The sequence below is a fragment of the Gouania willdenowi genome, unplaced genomic scaffold (assembly GCF_900634775.1).
Source record: "Gouania willdenowi unplaced genomic scaffold, fGouWil2.1 scaffold_82_arrow_ctg1, whole genome shotgun sequence".
Classification (NCBI taxonomy): Eukaryota; Metazoa; Chordata; class Actinopteri; order Blenniiformes; family Gobiesocidae; genus Gouania; species Gouania willdenowi.
This window is the reverse complement of record NW_021145248.1, coordinates 74,805-96,195: the sequence shown is the minus strand read 5'-3', so window position 1 is coordinate 96,195 and position 21,391 is coordinate 74,805. Positions and strand designations below refer to the sequence as shown.

Genomic DNA, 21,391 nt, shown 5'->3' with positions numbered 1-21,391 from the left:
TCTCCACCAACAGGTTCACTCACTGACTCTTCTTTTCCCCTCTGTAGAATGCTGCGGATGGTGACCTTGAAATCCCCATAGGAATCATCTTCAATGGTGAAGACGGAAGTCCAGAGCAAGAATTGAACCCCTCCCAAGTGGGGATCCTTCTGGAGGGCAATATGGTAATGGGTCCCATCTGCAGTCTTCCTTTGGCAATGGGTCTCCTGTTTGGACTGACTTATGCACTACACTTGGAGTACCCAAAGTGCCTGAAGAGCACATTCCTCTTCATTCAGCAGATTATGCTGAATCTGGGAAGAAACGATCCTCCTCCAAACTGCAAAGGCTGAAAAATCAGCTTGCTATGTAAGCATAGACGCATTGAATGTTCACTCAAAATCAGAAAGTCATTATTGTATTTTATTTTTTATTTTTTTTGTCTTTTGTTTTTGGCGGATGGGAACATTCCTTTTTCCATAGGTTTTTATTTAGATTTTTCATATGGGTAAACATGTTAAAATTATTGTGAGTGTTTACTGTTACAACCTCTTACCCAGTGTGTCGCACAAAAGTTCTCTGTTACTACTGTTATACAGTTTTATGTGTTAAAAAGGAATTTTAGAAAGAAAATGTTTTCTTGGAAGTCAAATGTGTTTTAAAGAGACTGCATCGAGACCACAATTAATGTTTAGAAGTGGCTTTGAACTACTAAAATGTAGTGTTTGTGAAAGGAATGTTTTTTAGAAACACGATGTGTGCAAATTGTAGGACTGTTCACAGGAAAACTAAATTATTGTTTTTGTTATGAATAAAAAGGTTTTCAAAATACCTTTTGTGGTAATTGGTGACTGTACTAAGAATAAAAATACTTTTTTTTATTGATAGTACTAGAAGTATTGAGTGTTTGCCTTGACATGTTAAGTTAACTTTTATTAAACATATGAGCTTTATAGTTGCACTACGCAAACAAGTGAGTTTTATAATATTGGCACTACTTAAACAATTGAGTTTTCTATTAGTACTTCCCGTAATGATTTAAGTTAATCATACTTAAACAAATTAGTTTTGAAATATTGAATACTTAAACACATTACCTGGCTATGACTCAATATAGTAAGTTGTGACATTTTTACTTTTGAGTTCACTCTAAATCATTTAGTTTTTTGTTTTGGGTCAATAACTCAAACCATTTGAAGAGAATCGGTTTCCTCAAACGATTTAAGTGTTCTGAACTTATCCGGGTTTACAGTAAGCGACGCCCCTACAAGCAATTTTTCAATGCACTGAGCTTTTAAAAAACACCCACATGTGCGGCGGTGGCCGGTGAAGAAATTTTTTAATGTAACCTTGAATTTAGCCATGAAATGGAGGTGGTAGCGTTGAGGTTAGTGGAAAGGTTCATGTCCAGGTATTGACTCAGGGAGATCGATAGGGCGTGGTTTGTACGGAGCGTGGTTTTTAGCGGCTGCAGCTAAACATTTATCGAAAAACGTGGAAAAGCCAAAGTTAAACCAATGCTTGACTATCATGGACAACAAGCTAGCAGAGCGACCATGCTAAGGTATGTTAGCACTGCTCGCAGTTAGCGCTAAACAAAAACAGATAAAGTACTAGCCTCACAAAACTATCAATTTATTTCATTGTAGTTTCACTTCATTTTAAGATAACTATGTATTTTTATGCAAATGTCAATATTGACATCACAGTTTGTGTTTCATACAATTAGGATTATCTTAATAGAGATAGCCCCGAGGCCTAATTTATTTTAATTGTGATATCTACATCATAAATTACTTGACCTATAGATAGATAAACATATTATAGATGGATAAAATATTAGGAACATTATTAATATTCCTATTTTAATGAAGACTTTCACACCAGCTCTTTTGATACATTTTAGAATGTTTAAATGAACACGAGTCTAGAGGAAACTTAGACTGTCCAACTGTTGAATGTTGGATAATTCATATCCCTCATTTTACTTTTATTAAAACTATATTCTGTAGATAACCATTTATTTTATTAGTATTCTGCATCAATCTATTTCATAAATAGCAAAATAAAAGTAGATGAATGTTGTGTTCTTGTCATGGTATGGTGTGGGTGTGGACCCAAAAGCAGAGGCAGAATTAAGCAGCAGGCAGGTGTAAAGTTCAAAAGACTCCATGTTTAATCACAAAAAAACTAAATCCAACAAGGCACAAGGAAAACCAGGGAACAAACGCAGCAGAACACGAGGAGGGTCAACATTACAATGATCCCACAGTCATACTGTGTCCAAGCACTCAGCTAAATAGTGAGGGAATCTTGATTGGGAATGAGCCACACCTGGGTGGAAACATGAGGGAGCTAATCAGTCACCGACCAAGCACACAGACATCACTGGGGGTGGAGCCACAAGCAGGAATACCTGAAACACAGACAAGAGTTAAACTAAAACACAGAATAAACAAAGACTCAGAACAAAAGTGCTAAACACAAACAAAACAGAACCTGACAGTGCTACATCTTAAATTTGTGCACAGCTTTTATCAATATTTAAATTAGATTAGCCATTGGGTTCAAATTATTTATTTTTTTCCCCTTCAGATGCACTGAGGAAATGTGACGATGTCATAGATGACTTCACCTGCAGGAAAACCAGGAGAATAAATGAATAAGGATGGACTGAAGGATGGATGGATGGTGCTTTATTAGCTTGTGTTGGTTAATGCTGCTTTATAAAGCACTACCAGAAAATCACACTATTTTTGGTTAATAGTTTATTTGTGCAATACCTCTGAGAACTTCAATTGTTTAAGTTGATGTGTGTTCATTACTGCAATTTTAGTATTGTAGTATTGTTTTGTGGCAAAGTGACTAATGTGTGCACTAATGTCTTCAAACTGCAGCTATTTCAGTTCAATTAATGTTTGGTTTGTTAATTTTATATTTATATTGGGTTTTTTTTTTGCAATACCTTCCTCTAATAATATTAATCATTTGTAATTTGACCGTGTTACTAATATGTTTAAATTGACTTTCATTTACTTGTGTGTTATTGTATAATTGGATGTGAAACTCTTTTGTCAAAATTAAATATAATGGCAAAAAAGTAGAGAGAGATCTGAGGTATTTATTTCATTTCAATAGTTTAAAATGCATAGCTGTCATAAAAAAATTACATTTCAATTACAATAATGTGAGTACTTTGTAATCAGTTATTTTCACCTCTGATTAAGTATTACTAGCTTTTAAATGAAATATGTTGTTAGAATTTGGACTGCCACATCACTATTATGTATTTAAACCAATATATTCACATGTAAAGTCTTCCTTTCATTGATTATCATTCAGTGTTATTTAATCCCACATTTAAAAAAAAACATCAGCTTTAAATATAACTACTACAAAGCCTGTTGGAAGTATGTATTCATATAGTGGGAGGAGCTTAAATAGAGTTGTCAATTATGATCCAATTCAATTCAACTTTATTTATAAAGCACAAAATACAAGAAAGTCATCTCAAAGCGCTGAACAAAATGATTGGGTTCCAAGTGTAAAAATGTAGTATAAAAGTTTTAGCTAACACATTTTTATTATTTATCTCACTTTTCTCATATTTAGCACATTTTCCTACATTTAACACAACATTTAACCACATATATAGAGATTAAAAAAAGCATTAAATCTAAATATATAAATCTAAATATAAATGGTATATGTCACATCAATATGTTAAATCTATATCTAAATTTTAAATCTAAATCTAATTGTTATATGTCTTATCTAAATGTTAAATCTAAGTCTATATGTTAAATTTTATAAATAAATGTTAAATCCAAAATCTAAATGTAAAATGTAAATGTTAAATGTTAAATGTTAAATCTAAATGTAAAATCTAAAATTTAAATCTAAATGTTAAATCTAAATCTAAATGTTAAATGTTAAATCTAAATGTTTAAATCTAAATCTAAATGTTATATATCATATCGAAATGTTAAATGTTAAATCTAAATGTTTAAATCTCAATCTAAATGTTATATATCATATCGAAATGTTAAATGTTAAATCTAAATGTTAAATCTAAATATAAATTTAAATGTGGAACTTAAATGTTTCGCACAATTGCTAATTGATCCCGCCTATTGTAACCTCAACCAATGCACAAGCAGAGACACACAAAACCGCTCCCACCCACCTCTTCACCGATGCTTGCCTGGATGAAGCAGAGATTGGGCGCGCGGTCTTGACAGGTGGACGTGCTGCCCTTCACGTTACACTCCCGCAACACCACAGTACAACACAGTTATTAAAATGTATTTTAATGCCGTAGTTTGATTTGAAACGCTGAGATCTCAGTGTTACATGCGGTTATGGTAGCTGAATAGATAAGGCACTGTTTTGTGTCTCTCTGCTTGTGTATTGGTTGAGGTTACAAGGGGCGGGGTCAATTAGCATATGTACGAAACATTTAAGTTCCACATTTAGATTCAACATTTAACATTTAGATTTAGATTTGACATTTAGATTTAACATTGAACATTTAGATTTAACATTTATATATAAGTTTTAACATTTAGACTTAGATTGACCATTTAGATATAACTTATAACATTTAGATTTAGAATTTAAATTTAGATATAGATTTAACATTTAGATATAACATCTACCATTTAGATATAGATTTATATATTCAGATTTAATGCTATTTTTTACCTCTATATATGTGGTTAAATGTTGTGTTAAATGTAGGAAAATGTGCTAAATATGAGAAAAGTGAGATAAATAATGAAAATGTGTTAGCTAAAACTTTTATACTACAATTTTACACTTGGTACCCCATACAAAATATAAAGTCCATAATAAAAAGAAGAAAGAACCCAACAAGATCCACATGAACAAGCATTTAGCGACAGTGGGAAGAAAAAACTCCCTCTTTTTTATAGGAAGAAATCTCCAGCGGAACCAGGTTCAGAGGTGGCAGCCATCCGCTTCGACTGGTTGGGGTTAGTGAACAGAGGGACAAACAGAATAGGATAAAAGGATAGTCCATCCAAGTGTTCCAGACTAGTTGAGCAGCGAAACATTGATGAGTCCATCCAAGTGTTCCAGACTAGTTGAGCAGCGAAACATTGATCAGCCCAAAGTGTCCCAGATTAGTTGTGCCATGAGCCATCGATCAGGAACCGTTATCTCCAGCATCAAGACACCTGAAACAGAAAAGAGAGCGGAGGGCGAGGAAAAGGCACAGACTGCAGGGAAGGAAAAAAAAAAAAAAAAATATATATATAAATCTTTAAATCTAGTTACAGTTTTCTCAGACAGTGAACTACTATAGCGTACTCTTCTCTCAGAATTTAAGCAGGCCGATATTTTTAATTCAAAAGATACCAAGAAGTGATCTGAAATGAGTACGTGTTTGAAGGTTGGATATATTTTTCTGTAATGTTTATTGGAGTCAATAAGTGTATTTTTGTATCTTTCAAACAAATGTGAGAAAGCTTGAAATGAAACATGATTTAATAACTGTTAACTACATATGTGTAGAACTGAACATAGAACTCTAACATGGATCCATGTGTTAAATTATAATTGACAATTTTCATAGAATTTTTATGACAATTACAATTACAAAGTCAAGTATCTAAACTCAATTAAAAAATGACTTATGATTACGACATGGCAACAGATTTTTAAAACTACAATTACAATTATGCCATATTTGTAATTAATCATCAATTAAGCAATTACAATTACAATTGGCCCCAACCCTGGTACCTGGAGAACAGGGGACCAACGGTGGAGTCACTGCCGAGGTACTGAGTATGTGTTTGAAGGTTGGATGTACAAAGAGGTGAACATACTCTGTACTCTGTAGTGTTATTAAGGGGTTTATGTGCGGGTGCAAAGTAAAATAGTGTGTGCGATTTCCCTGGTTTATTTCTATGGGACATGTGCAAGATAAATGTGTTTGTTGTTGTATCTGTACTTTTTCTTTTTTACTCATTTATATATTTTTTGTTTGGTGTATTTTTCTGTAATGTTTATTGGAGTCAATAAGTGTATTTTTGCATCTTTCTGTTGTCTTTTTGTGTTTTTTTGTATAATTCTTGTTTTTTGTTGCCATTGTAGTGTGATTCTGGAGTCATTTTGTGTATTTTTGTACAAATATTAAGTTTTGTGTATTTTGAGTCATTTTCATATTTTTGTTGTCATTTGGTGTATTTTTCTGTAATATTTTTTTTGGAGTCATTGGAGCCTTTTTGTATATTTTTGTGCATTTCTGTTGTCGTTTTGTGTACTTTTTGTATAAATGTTTAGTTTTTTGTTTTGATTTACTATTTTTGTTATAAATGCACTCACACACGCACGCACGCACGCACGCACGCACGCACGCACGCACGCACACACACACACACACACACACACACACACACACACACACACACACACACACACACACGACCCCCAATTCCTTTTAAGTTACATTTAAAAGTGCATAGAACACATTCATCAGTCGCCTTGGTAACCATTTGTTGACAGTTTTACAGATGCTGCTTTGAAGTTTTCAGTTGAGCTGCTTCATTCTTTCATCTCTAGTCATTCTACAGCACAGATAAACAAACTCTCCAAAACTACACAACTTTCCTGAAGCCATTATCTTTACAGAATGTTCTCCAGAAACAGTGTAAGGAATATGGACTCATACCCTCCTCCTCAACAGTCTCTCCTAGACGGCATTGATAAAAAAATGTTCCCAGCCAAACTGTGGAGTCTGGTGAACGACCCAGCCAACGATTCTATCTTCTGGGACAGCAGAGGTGAGGAAGTCATCATCAACCAGTGCCTCTTTGAGAAAGAGGTCCTGTCCCAAGGGTGTGGTCTCCCAGACACCTTCAAATCCTTCCACCGCCAGCTCAACCTGTACCGCTTCAAGAATGTTCATGGCAATGGTATTAAAATGGGATGTAGACACTTCTACAACCCCAACTTCAAAAGGGGATACCCTGAACTCGCTCACCAGCTGACAAGGAACACAGTCAAAAACAGGCTCAAGACTGTGGCCCACCAGAAGACTCATCGGCTTCCACACAAAAATGAGAAGTTTCTTGCAGGTGGTAAAGGCTGTGCATCCCCAGTCCCTCTAAAAAACATGACGAGTGTGGATCACAGTGCAGCTCTGCCTCCCCACGTTTTTCAAGCATGTGAAGAGATGCCAGTATACCACCTTGATGATTCTTCTCAGTCGTTCTCTCTTACTGGTTTTTATCAGGCAACACATTGTTTGATCCAGCCTGGATCGGAGGAATCCACCAAATTTCCAAGCCCAGGAGAAAAATCACAGTGGGAGAATGGTGATATAAACTTGGACTTGGTGTTCCAAATGGCAGATGAGCTGATGCCACTTCCATCTCCCAGCAACGTCCAGTTCGTGTCACTGGTTACTGAAACAGCTGATCAAGGGGTCTCACCTTATTGATTTAACTGAACAGCCAGAGGACCTTTGTTTCACTCCAGGATGTGAGGTCATTGTGTACAGCTCATATATGAGCCCTATAGTCTTTTGTGGTCAACTGTTAACATGTTTTTGTTGTTCTATGTTAATAGTAATTGAATAGAATAAAGTGTTCATACTATCAATACTGGTCTTTTTTTTTTTTTTTAAATATGTGAAACAAAGTGGTATAATTTCTTATAACTTGTATGACATCACTATACCTTTGCTCATGTAAATAATCAGAACAATGATCAAAAATATCACATTGAAAAGTTGTTTTGTAAAATGTATCAATATCTAATGCTCGCAAAGTCTTAGTATATATTTTTTTTTACTAACACTACAAGTACATTTGATAATATGGTTCTTGAATTTCATTGATTTAATAGTGATCCATACTCCTGTTTTTTTTTTTTTTTTTTTGACGCAAACATTAATTAATGTTGTACTTTTGGAAAAAATTAAATAAACAACAACAACCTATACTGCTTATTATCCAACAGTAGGAAACCTATTTAAAATAAATAAATAACAGAGTCAAATTCAACAGTAATTATTCAAAAAAAATCCGTAGTGTTGTGTTCAAGACCACACTATCCGAGACCAAGACTTGCCCGAGACCAGAATGCACCGAGACCAAGACAAGACCAAGACTTTCGGGAGCCGAGACCGAGTCAAGACCAAGACCAAAACCAAGACCATGAACATTTTTTTTTTCCAATTTAAAAAAATCTACAAATAAATAAAATTATGGCAAGGTTCAACAGTTAAATAACATTCTCTCTTTAATTTTAGTTTATTTTAAATACATTTGACGGACAAAAAAGGTGCCTGCAAAAAATTAACTAAAATATTGAAACTACTACTGCTCCTGATAAATTCACAATTATTCTACATATTTGAAAACAATATTTTTATGTCAGCTGAATGTACAGCAAGTGTTTTAAAGTATTTCTGCCAAGAAAAAATGATTCTTGATTCTGATTCTTTGAGTTGTTCAGGTCAACAGGTCACAGATTTCACAAGATAATTTTTTAGTTTGAAAAAGCCTTTACACAGGTTATTTTTATTAATTCACTTTGTTGATATAGTTTAATTTGGTTGCTGTAATGTAACTAGGATATTAAATTAACAAAGGTTTCCAACTGTAACTGTAAAAGTGAAACTTTCTGAAATAAAACTACAAACAAGTTGTCATCAGTCTAAAAAACAAAGAGCTACAGGTAGATGTGAAACTAAATAAAACAAACTCAAACCCTGGAACAGTCATGTGACAAATCAATCAATAGTTCTTGTTGAGAATTAATATTATTCTGGATACAGTGGAAACAGAAACTATAAAAATAATTATATTGTGAACCTGTTTATATTGTGGGGAACATATTATATACATAAATGTAATTGGAGTCTAAAGACACAAAAAAAACACCACTTTAAAAAGAAAATAGACTAATATAAGACCTCTTTACAGTTATTTGGCTCATTCTGTGCTAGTGCAACTCTGCTGCGATGACACGCTGGTGACGACATAAACCAAGATGGCGGCGGCCCGGACGACAGCCGACATTATGTAATAAAGCCTTAAAAGACATGGATATAATGAAAAGAGTGGATGGACAGAGACATAAACATGCAGACTTTCACACGGACACACATGGACTTATTAAACACTCACGGACCTCAGTAAACACGTTAAACGGAACAGGCTTCACCGCTCGGCTGGCACTAAGACCCAGAAGCAGAGTAAGTGCGTCCCCTATCCAGCCTTCACAGGCTGTAATATCATCAGTTTATCATTTTACCAGTTGTTAGAGCTACTGTCTTTACCAGGGAGATAATATTTATTACTGGTGATTTTTAACTGGGATTTTTACCGGTGATTAGTTCATGTCTTCCTTGCGCTCCGCGGTCCAAACTGACACCGTAGCCACACACACGTATGAGTGTGTCACACCCGTCACTCAGTCACATTAAGGAAGGTTGTGGTCATTATACGGGGTGGATTAAATAATGAATAAAGGATTGTTTTATTCCGTTCTTCTCCGTGTTATTATCACATTATTAAAAAGTTTAAAAATAGCAGGAATTAGTGCTGGTCTCGAACGGTCTTGACGGAAAATCCCGAGTCCGAGACAGGACTGAGTCAAGATGCTTGAGAGTCCGAGACAAGACCAAGACCTTTAAAATTTGGTCTCGAGACCAAGACTGGTCTTGACCACCACAACACTACATGTGACCTAGAAATAGGTTGAAGGGAGGGTGTCTGTATTCATATCGGTCATGGGCTGTCTTCAAAATGGCAAACTTTGCACTATACACTACAAACTCAATGATTGATTTTGGAAAATAATCAAATTTTTTTCCTCAATATTGCGACTGCGATTTAATATGCCGTTATTTGTTCAAGGGCCTCTTGTCATGTGTTTTTTAATGAACACAAGCAATAAATCAATCTGTTTCATAATAAACAATTTCAGATTTATTTAAACTTTAAATAAATATAAAATGTAATTTTTAAAGCACAGATTACGACAGTAAAGCAAACAAATCTGTGGCTTTACCTCTTAAACATATCGAACTAACTTCACGTTTCATGAAACATGGAAACATTTGACTGTACTTTTTAAACACTGTCTGAAATTAACAGGACATGAAAATAATAATAATTAAAAAAAATTGCAGCCTTTGCGATTGCATTAGTCTAGTGTTAGCATTCCTCTAACATTTGCACTAACCAAGAATTAGCAATTTGTTTGAAAAAATAGAAATGGGTTGGAAAAGTAGAAAAAAAAAAAAGTTGAAATGGGTTAATGAAGTTGAAATGGGTTGCAAAAAGTGAAAATGGACTGAAAAAGTTAAAAAAAGGGGTTGAAAAAGTAGAAAAAAGTTGGAAAAAGGTTGAAAGAAGTTTAAAAATCCCAGTATGAAAGGAAAACCAGTTAGAAGTCCAGTTTATACAGTATTATGTGTTAAAATCCCAGTAGGAAAGGAAAAACCAGTCAAACCAGTTAGAAGTCCAGTTTATACAGTATTAAGTAGTAAAAAGTTGAAAAAGTTGAAAAAGTTGAAATTGTTGAAATGTGTTAAAATGTGTTGGAAAGGTTGAAAAAAGTTGTAATGGGTTGGAGGTAGTAGCTGAACATGTTAAAGGTTCATTTGAATCAGTTACAAAATGGCTGAAGGGGTTAAAAGTTCCAATAAGGGGAGAAAAGCCCTGGGAGAACATGTAAATCACACAGAAAGGTGGATTTAAAAGATTAAGTCATAGGTGAAAGGTTAAATAATGGGCTGGAAGATACAAGTTTGATAAAAAGGCACTGGGAGAACATGTAAATCACACAGAAAGGTGGACTCATCATCAGGGCTGTCAGTTACCTAGTTACCATGGTAACAGCACTAATCACATGCACCTGTGGGGAGAATGTGTGTGCAGGATGACGAGGCAGAAACTAGCCTGTTACAGCCAGGGGGAACCTGTGTAAAACACATCACAACTGGAAAACTGTATAATTTACAGAAAAATTGAGCAGTTTGTGAGAATCACAAGGCTTTAGGCTACAAATGAGTTCAATTGTATGTTTTTAGGACAAAAGATGAGGCCAGGAGGACGAGAGAAAGACCATGGATTTTAAGCAGTGACCTGACGGTTCTCCAATGCAAACAAGCCTGTAGATTTGTAGGATTATGTCCACTTCAGGCTTAATAAATCAAAAACTGCTGAATTTATGGCAAAAAATGTGGTATTGTGAGTGGCTCAACACACATTTCTACTACTTTTGAGAAAATTAGGTCTTTGTGTTCAATATTTTGGAAGTTGTGACAATTTGTTTGCAGATTTTTTAGGATTAAAATAAGGGCTGCTACACTCTAATTTCAGGAATGTGAAGAGTTGGTGGATGTGCTTGAAGCTTCATAGGTCAAAAACAGTTAAAGACAGAGAAAATGTGAAGATAGAAGTTAAAAGACAACAGATTTGTGAACATTTTAGAAGTTGAATGGTTTAAATCGGTTAAAAAATGGCTGAACAGTGGAACTTCAAAGTTGGAGGGTTGAAAGTTGAATTTTCTCAAAAGTGGATGGGAAAATGAATGGGAAAGTGAAATTTTATTGGGGTTTTTTCCTGCATCTCTGAGAAATCCTCAATAATAGTGCTCTCTGAGCTGCTGCTCTGCCCTTTTCTGATAAACGAGAGGTCAGACCTTATTGACATCACTGAAGTGTGAACCGCCCCCTCCAGCAAGTGCCTGCTGCTGGTGTATGTACAAAATGATGTATATCCAACTGCAGCCGCAAGTACAGAACAAGCGACACCCCCTACAACCTACGCCCAAGCAAGCAATTTTTCAATGTGCTGAGCCATTCCATTTTTAGTATCTGTTATATTGCCTTGTATTGCCTTTGACTTGATCTGTGACACAATGCGAAGGAGCGGTTGGACAAAACAAATGATTATCACCTTAAATGCACTATTCTTGTAGTTAATAGACATAAGGAGGAGAAGAAAGTGACTTATCAGCTTAACACTCCGGTGTTTGAAGCAGCTGATCTCCGCTGCTGATGTGATAAACACACAGCCTGAAGCGTTAAGACGGACTAACAATCACAACAGCCGCTTATATAGCCATGTGCTTTACTGTAACCTGCAGTTTTTTGGGTGAAAACAAAAACAACGGTGTGTAAATAGCAAAAAGAAAATTGCTTTGGTGATCACTGTTGTGCCTCGCAAGAGCGAGGCATGAAGTGCACGTCAACAGAAACGCCTACTCATGAATATGCATAAGTAAGCTCCAAAACTGCCCATTTTTACAACTGCTCAAAAAGTCACTTTTTCGAGGGCTAGAACTCTGGAAAACTGGTGAGTTTGGGAAAATAAACCTAAAATATTGTGTTATTGGGGTTCTTAGAACAAATGGAGATGGGTGAAAAATAGCATGATATAGGACCTTTAAAAACCAATGGATTCAAAACAAAATTAAACATATTGTATAATCAATAAATTCAGCAGCTTTGTTATGAACATTTGACTTCAAGGGCCATAATTACAAAGATGGATAAGTATATTCGGGATATCTCTTCTTTAGCCGGCTTCACCTACCCAAACCAAGCAGCTGTACTCGGAAGCAGGTTTTAAACCTGTTCACCTAACCCAGGTGATTTTAGCCTGACTACATGCTCATTCACATGAAATAGTTGGAGCAACTTACCTCAGATCTGAGGAATACATTGTTAAAAATATAGACTAAAATACATCATACATCATAAGGTGGACATTGTTGATTCTGTAACATGTTTTTTTCTCTCTGCAGTCTGAGCTTTCTCCTCTCTCTAGCTGAGTTTCTATTACCCTTGGAAATGCGCAAAATCTGAAAAAAGTTCAAATTAATCTCGTACACACAGCAGAACCAGGATACAATCCGTATTAACTGTAAATTCACAAAAAAATCCCAGCATGAACAGAATTAGCATGAATAAAAACCAGAAACTAGACAAAAATATCTAATACCTTTGAGAAAATTGTGACTGTGCATTGAATATTTTGGAAGTTATGACGATTTGTTCACAAAGGTGTTTAGGTGTCAAAGGCAGCAAGTTGTTTATGGAACTCTCCATAGAGCTCGAGAGTTCTTTTTCCAGTGAGCTCCGCCCCCTTTGAAAAAGAACTCTCCATCTAACTTTTAAGCTCACTATTAGCAGATCACAGTCATCTGCAGATCAAAGTCAACCGCAGATATCAGTCAGCTGTAGAACACTTTAGCACAAAGAGAACAACTAGGTTGCAACACGCCATTAACCAAGATCAATAACCACAACAACTAGTGACACAAACCTTTCAGATGTTTCACCATCAGGAAAACACTGTCACCTCCAACGAGGCTATGAGCGGAGTCATTATGGTGGGTGAGGCAATGAGACCTCAGGAGGAGAATGGCTCTTTTAACATTCAGCTGATGAATAATGAGGGGAATGGAATCTCCACTGCTTCACCTTCTGAGATGCCATCAGACAAAGTGGGGCCAGAGGAAAGTGAGTGGATCACAAGGATGACAGCCATGGAGCAGAAATACAAAGTAGAGATTGAGCGTCTGCAGCAGGTAAACGAGGACAATCAAATGGCAAACAAAAACTGTGATGAGGAAAACACCAACCTGAGGAAGCAATTAGACTATCTGAAGGGTCACAATGTCTTCCTAGCAAGTCATGTGAAACAAGTTAGGCAGCAAATGCTCCAACAGAGCAAAGAATTCAACCGCCTGCAGATGTCAACGAGTGAAATTGAAAAATGTCAAAAGCTTGCAAAAGACGTAGAACATCAGCAGCAGGAAAAGGCCAGGGCCAGTGTCCTCAAAAAAACGCTACGTTTCTGTAAAATTAGGATTATTGCCAGGAATGAGAGGACGAATCAGACAATGGAAGAGTTGGAGCAGAAAAACAAAGCGGAGATTGAGCATCTGCAGAGGGAAAATGAGAATTTTGAGGAGACAAACGCCGACCTGAAGAAGGTACACCACGAGATGGCCCAGCAGATTATTATGGAAGAGGATTTGCCTAAAAAAGAGCAGGAGCTTGAAAACCAGCTAAAGCTCAAGGTGGAGCTGGAGCAAAAATACAAAGCAGAGATTGAGCTTCTGCAGAGAGAAAACCAGGAGTATCAGGAGGCAAACGCCTACCTGAAGAATGTAGAGCACCAGCTGGACCAGCAGAAGATGATGGAAGAAGAAATGCTTAAAAAAGAGCAGGAGCAGGAAAAGCAGCTTAAACTCCAAGTGGAGCAGGAGCAGAAATACAAAGCAGAGATAGGGCGTCTGCAGAGGGAAAGTGAGGATTATCAGAAGAATATTGAGATGTATAATCAGATTAAAAAAGAGGGTGAACGGCACAATGAGGAGATTCAGAAAGAAAATGAGAAGTATCAGAAGGAAAACTATGACCTGAAAAATAAGTTACATCTAAAGAAAAAAGAGTTCCACAAGTTCAATAGAATGGACCGGGTGGAGCAGCAACTCAAAGCAGAGATACAGCATCTGGAGGGGGAAAACAAGCGTCATTGGTGTGAAATAAACGACCTGAAGAAGCAATTAGATCATCTGAACAATGAAAACTGGACAAACTTGAGCAAAAAAGCAAGACATTGAAGATGAGATGCTTGAAAAATAGCAGGAGCTAGAAGAGCAGCTAAAGCTCAAAGAGAAGTTGGAAGTGAAAAACAAAGGTGAGATGGGCATTTGTAGAGGAAAAACGAGGAGAATCTGAGCTCTAGAAAGCAGAAGACGAAAATGGTGAGGTCTTTATGGCAACGAACGCCACGATGGGGACTTCTGCTGGAACGCCCGCAATTGCACACTCTCTCTACAGCCAGAGGAGGAGTGATCTGCCCTCTCGCTGCTGTCACCGGCTGAAGCGTTCAATGTGAACGCACCTTTGAGGATGGACAGATATGTCTACCATTCTTGGGGTTTAAGAGGATTTTTTTTCCTGTTGTTCTGTTACTCCACATCCTCTATTCAACTTCTAAGTTTGTGCATGTTCATCTCTCTTTCTTGTTGCTAACTGATCATTTTCCTGCATGCTCCATTGAGAGTACCCAAGTGGATCATAACCTTCAATTGACAATCAAGAAGATAGTGCAGCAATGTGGCTCACAAACCTGCAGCATGATGTTTCAATAAAAGAATAAAAAAAACAACCTTTGAGTTTTTCTGACAAGACCAGATTTTATTTCTTTACAGTTCTGCCAAATGTAGTGGGACACCACCCCCACATGACTGCACAGAACACACAAAGCAAGCAGCGCTACCTCACACACTTTAGCAGGAACAATATTTATGGAATTCTTAGCAGAAGATGGAGTTTTGTAAAATCTCATTCACTGGAATTGTTTCATTAAATAGAAAATAAATAAATCTTTAAATACATTTTTATTTAGAAAATAAATAAATAAATAAATAAATAAATAAATCTAGTGTTTTACATCAGGTGCTGAGACATGCCTCCAATAATTCAATCCACATCATTTCTCAGATGATTCAGCATCTGCTCAGCAAAGCACTATGTTGATCACTTCACAAAAAGCCAGTCTCCTCCGACACTTAGAGTTTATACGCTTAATACTTTCATTTATTAAGATAAGAACCAAGTATGGTGAAAGTAAATATAAAATAACTAATTTAAATTATAAGGGATTAATAAGACTACTATCAAATATTAGTCGAGAAGAAAAAAACAGAGGAATGTAGAGCAAAAATAATCAATGGAATGATTAAAAACAAACACAAAAATTGTTTTAAAAGCTGCAATTGCTTCTGGTGTTTTCACTCTCCCTAAAAAGGAATCTGCATTGTTCTCTTGAAAAAACAAGCTGGTAGCTCATTTCAAGCATTGAAAACAAGCAAATGATGACTTACATCTGTCAATAATAGACCACTATTTATCTTCCCCTCAGTTATATATACAAAAAAAAATATCAAAGTTGCACTGTCCTCAGTTATTCTGCTGGACTTTAAAGGGCCTATATCACGCTAAATCAGTTTTTCTTTTAGCTTTTAACCTTGTTACAATGTTAATTCCTTATCAAAAACACCCCCAAAATTATTATTGGGCTTTTTTCCTGCATCTCTGAGAAATCCTCAATAATAGTGCTCTCTGAGCTGCTGCTCTGCCCTTTTCTGATGACTTTATTGACGGCACTGAAGTGTGAACCGCCCCCTCCACGAAGTGCCTGCTGCTGGTGTATGTACCAAATGCATGTATATCCAACTGCAGCCGCAAGTACAGTACAAGCGACAACCCCTACAACCCACGCCCAAGCATGCAATTTTTCAATGTGCTGAGCTATTCCATTTTTAGTATCCGTTATATCGCCTTGTATTGCCTTTGACTTGATCTGTGACACAATGCGAAGGAGCAGTTGGACAAAACAAATGATTATCACCTTAAATGCACTATTCTTGGAGTTAATAGACATAAGGAGGAGAAGAAAGTGACTTATCAGCTTAACACTCCGGTGTTTGAAGCAGCAGATCTCCGCTGCTGCTGTGATAAACACACAGCCTGAAGCGCTAAGACGGACTAACAATCACAATAGCCACTTTTATAGCCATGTTTTACTGTAACCTGCAGTTTTTTGGGTGAAAACAAAAACAACAGTGTAAGTAGCAAAAAGAAAATTGCTTTGGTGATCACTGTTGTGCCTCGCAAGAGCGAGGCATGAAGTCCACGTCTACAGATACGCCTACTCATGAATATGCATAAGTAAGCTCCAAAACCGCCCATTTTTACAACTGCTCACTTTTTAGAGGGCTAGAACTCTGGAAAACTGGCGAGTTTGGGAAAAAAACCTCAAATACTATGTTATTGGGGTTCTAAGAACAAATTGAGATGGGTGAAAAATAGCACAATATAGGACCTGTAAAAACTAATGGATTCAAAACAAAATTAAACATATTGTATTATCAATAAATTCAGCAGCTTTGTTAAGATCATTTGACTTCAAGGTCCAGTATTGCAAAGCTGGATAAGTATATTCGGGATATCTCTTCGTTAGCCGGCTTCACCTAACCAAACATTCTACGTCAGTCACAAAGCAGCTGTACTCGGGAGCAGGTTTTAAACCTGTTCACCTAACCCAGGTGATTTCAGCTTGACTACATGCTCGTCCACATGAAATGGGTGGAGCAACTTACCTCACATCTGAGGAATAAATTAAAAAAAATATGAAGGATTAAAATACATCAGCAAGGGAATTGCTTTGACGAGTACTTCTTACCAAGCAACCAGTCAAATCAGGTGATGGAAACACAGGAACAAAACCACAGTTTGCAGAGCTTTAGCACCCCTGTCACTGAAGAGGTTGACACAACCGCAAAAATTAAGGAATTAAAACTAAATGTTGATTCTGTAACATGGTTTTTCTATCAGCAGTCTGAGCTTTCTCCTCTCTAGCTGAGTCTCTATTACATTTGGAAATGCGCAAAATCTGAAAAAAGTTCAAATTAATCTCATCCAAACAATAGAACCAGTGTAAAATCCGTAACAGTATAACCACAAAAAAAATCCCAGCATGAACAGAATTAGCATGAATAAAAACCAGAAACTAGAAAAAAATCTAATACCTTTCAGAAAATTCTCTTTGCATTGAATATTTTGGAAGTTATGATGATTTGTTCACAAAGGTGTTTAGGTGTCAAAGGCAGCAAGTTGTTTATGGAACTCTCCATAGAGCTCGAGAGTTCTTTTTCCAGTGAGCTCCACCCCCCTTGGAAAAATAACTCTCCATCTAACTTTAAAGCTCACTATTAGCAGATCACAGTCATCCGCAGATCAAAGTCAACCGCAGATATCAGTCAGCTGTAGAACACTTTAGCACAAAGAGAACAACTAGGTTGCAACACGCCATTAACCAAGATCAATCACCACAACAACTAGTGACACAAACCTTTCAGATGTTTCACTATCAGGAAAACACTGTAACTTCCAACGAGGCTATGAGCGGAGTCATTATGGCGGGTGAAGCTGTGAGACCTCAGGAGGAGAATGGCTCTTTTAACATGCAGCTGATGAATAATGAGGGGAATAGAATCTCCACTGCTTCACCTTCTGAGATGCCATCAGACAAAGTGGGGCCAGAGGAAAGTGAGTGGATCACAAGGATGACAGCCATGGAGCAAAAATACAAAGTAGAGATTGAGCGTCTGCAGCAGGTAAACGAGGACAATCAAATGGAAAACAAAAATTTAGATGAGGAAAACACCAACCTGAGGAAGCAATTAGACTATCTGAAGTGTCACAATGTCTTCCTAGCAAGTGAACTGAATCAAGTTGGGCAGCAAATGCTCGAAAAGGACAATGAAGTAAGCCGCCTGCAGATGTCAAGGAATGAGTTTGAAAGATTAGAAAAGCTTACAAAAGAAAAAAAACATCACGAGCAGGTAAAAGCCAAATACGATGCCCTCAAATATCAGCTACACAACGGTATAGAGAGTGTGACTGCCAATAGTGAGATAATGAATAAAGAAATGAAGGAGATGAAGCAGAAACACAAAGTGGAGATTGAGCGTCTGCAGAGCGAAAATGAGAGGTTTCAGGAGGCAAACGCCTACCTGATGGAGGTAGACCACCTGCTAGCTCAGCAGAAGATGATGGAAGAGGAGATGCTTAAAAAAGAGCAGGAGCTTGAAAAGCAGCTAAAGCTCAAGGTGGAGCTGGAGCAAAAATACAAAGCAGAAATCGAGCGTTTGCAGACTGAAAACGAGGAGTATCAGGAGGCAAACGCCTACCTGAAGAATGTAGAGCACCAGCTGGACCAGCAGAAGAAGATAAAAGAGGACATGCTTAAAAACGAGCAGGAGCTTGAAAAGCAGCTTAAGCTCCAAGTGGAGCAGGAGCAGAAATACAAAGCAGAGTTTGAGTGTCTGCAGAGGGAAAGTGAGGATTATCAGAAGTATTTAGAGATGGATATTCAGAGTAAAAAGGAGGGTGAGCAGCGCAACGAGGAGATTCAGAAGGAAAATGAGGAGTATCGGAAGGAAAACTATGACCTGAAAGATAAGTTACAGAATCTGAAGAAAACAAACTTCTGCCAGTCAAGTGAACTGACCCAGGTGGAGCAGCAACTCAAAGCAAAGATCAAAGATCTGCAGAGGGAAAACAAGGATTGTTGGCGTAAAAACAAGCATTATCGGTTGGAAACAAACTACCTGAAGAAGAAGTTAGACCGTCTGAACAATGAAAACTGGACAAACTGGAGCCAAAGAAGGAGACATAGAAGATGGGATGCTTAAAAAAGAGGTAAAAGAGCAGCTAAAGCTCAAAGAGAAGTTGGAGGTGAAAAACAAAGGACAGATGGAGCATCTGCAGAGGGAAAATGAGGAGAATCTGAGCTCTAAAAAGCAGAAGACAGAATAGGTGAGGTCTTTATGGCGACGAACGCCACAATGGGGACTTCTGCTGGAACAATCAATGGACAATCCAAAAGAGAGTGCAGCAATGTGGCCCTCAAACCCACAGCATGATGTTTCAAAAAAAGAATAAAAAAATAACCTTTGAGTTTTTGTGACATTTATTTCTTCACAGTTCTGCCAAATGTAGTGGGACACCACTCCCACATGACTGCACAGCACACACAAAGCAAGCAGCGCTGCCTCACACACTTTAGCAGGAATAACATTTCTGGAATTCATAGCAGAAGATGGAATTTTGTAAAACCTAATTTACTGAAATTGTTTCATTAATTTGAAAATAAAGAAATTTCCTTTTTTTTTTTTTTAAATAAAAAAAAAAATTGCAATGAAAAATAAATCTAGTGTTTGACATCAGGTGCTGAGAAACATCTCCGATAATTCAATTCATGTCATTTCTCGGATGATTCAGCATCTGCTCAGCAAAGCATTATGTTGATCACTTCACAAAAAGCCAATCTCCTCCAACATTTGAAGTCTATACGCTTAATACTGTACTTTAATTTATTAGAATAAGAACCACGTACGGTGAAAGTAAATACAAATAAACATTAACTTAACATTAACATTGGGGGAACAATACCATTGGCCTAGCATTAGCAATAACCTGGCAATAGCCTAGAAATAGCATTAACCAAGTATTAGCTTTAACCTAGCTTACCTTTTTACCTAGATTTAGCATAAAGCAAACATGAGTATTAACCTCGCAATTGCATTAACCTAGTATTAGCATTTACCAAGCAATAGCATTTACCAAGCAGTTAGTATTAGGCAAACATTAGCAATAACCTAGCAATAGCATTCATAGATACAGCATTTATAATGTGATGGCGAGGAAATGGCAAAGGATTTTCCAGTGACATCCTAGGCCCCTCCCACTGATCAAACCCTGTTTCTTCTTCATCAGCAACCTGCTCCTATCTGTCTAGGTTCATCCAAAAATATTTTGAGGTCAAGATGACATATCGTCTTTCAGCTAGAGCTGTTAGCGTCAGACACCACTAGAAGTGGCGCCATCTGAGAACGCAAGGCATGATGGGTAATTTTCACATTCATTCTTGTTTAGAGCTGGACAGTTATCATGTGTATCAAATATGAGGCTGTTTGAAAGCTGTATATGAGAGTTATAGCGGTTTTTCTATTATGGCGTGCTAAAAAGAGCCAGTCGAGAACGCAAAGCATGATGGGTCATTTTCACATTGATTCTTATTTAGGGCTGGGCAGTCATCATGTGTATCAAATCTGAGGCTGTTTGAACATTGTATATGAGAGTTATGGCAGTTTTTCTATTATAGCATGCTAAATGGTGCCAGTCAAGAATGCAAGACATGATGGGATTTGTTTCAAAGCAGTCATGAATAAGCTTAAAAGTCAGTCTCCAGGCTCTGAAAATGAAGTTTATCAATACAGAATGGATGTCAGCCAATCAGAGTTCTTTCTACCAACACAGCAATCTTATGAGCTGTTTTAAGCATTACTATTGGCTGCTCGAGCTGCTCATCAAAAGTCAATGTGTGTTCTTGATCTGAGAGTAGAGAAAGTCCCATGGCTTTATATTCCAGCAGAAATCTCTAACGTGACTTTTGTCAAATCAAGAGGAAAGATGAAGACTGAGGTGGAGAAGCAACAGAATAAAGGCACAAACATGTTCATGAGGAACAGAGTCACAGAAGTTCCTCTGACTCTGTGTGTGTGGCGGACTGCACTTGATCTGCTTTCAGTCTGTGCACAGTCTGCCCTGAGTCAGAGAGAGAGTGATAACAAACGAGATAAATAGCTTGTAAAACTAAGAGAAACATTATCTAAGGTGGAGACAGAGAACAGACACATTTCATCTGCAGTGTGGAGTGTGTCTGCTCTGATCAGCTGCTTGTGTGTGAGGATCAGCTGTGGCTCTGAGCCTCTTACTGTCCTCACAGCAGTGAGTAATACATGCTTTTATGTCTCTAAAACATCAGAAAACTCTCCAATA

General features: G+C 37.1%; 1 protein-coding gene across 1 annotated transcript; it reads left to right on the top strand.

Moving 5' to 3' along the window:
- Nucleotides 1-13,142: 13,142 nt before the first annotated feature.
- LOC114460868 (trichohyalin-like) lies at nucleotides 13,143-19,366 on the top strand. Its single transcript, XM_028442743.1, has 3 exons — nucleotides 13,143-14,586; nucleotides 16,179-16,269; nucleotides 17,765-19,366. Exons 1-3 carry the CDS (start codon nucleotides 13,300-13,302, stop codon nucleotides 19,240-19,242), a joined length of 2,856 nt encoding a protein of 951 aa, XP_028298544.1. The 5' UTR covers nucleotides 13,143-13,299; the 3' UTR covers nucleotides 19,243-19,366.
- Nucleotides 19,367-21,391: the final 2,025 nt, after the last annotated feature.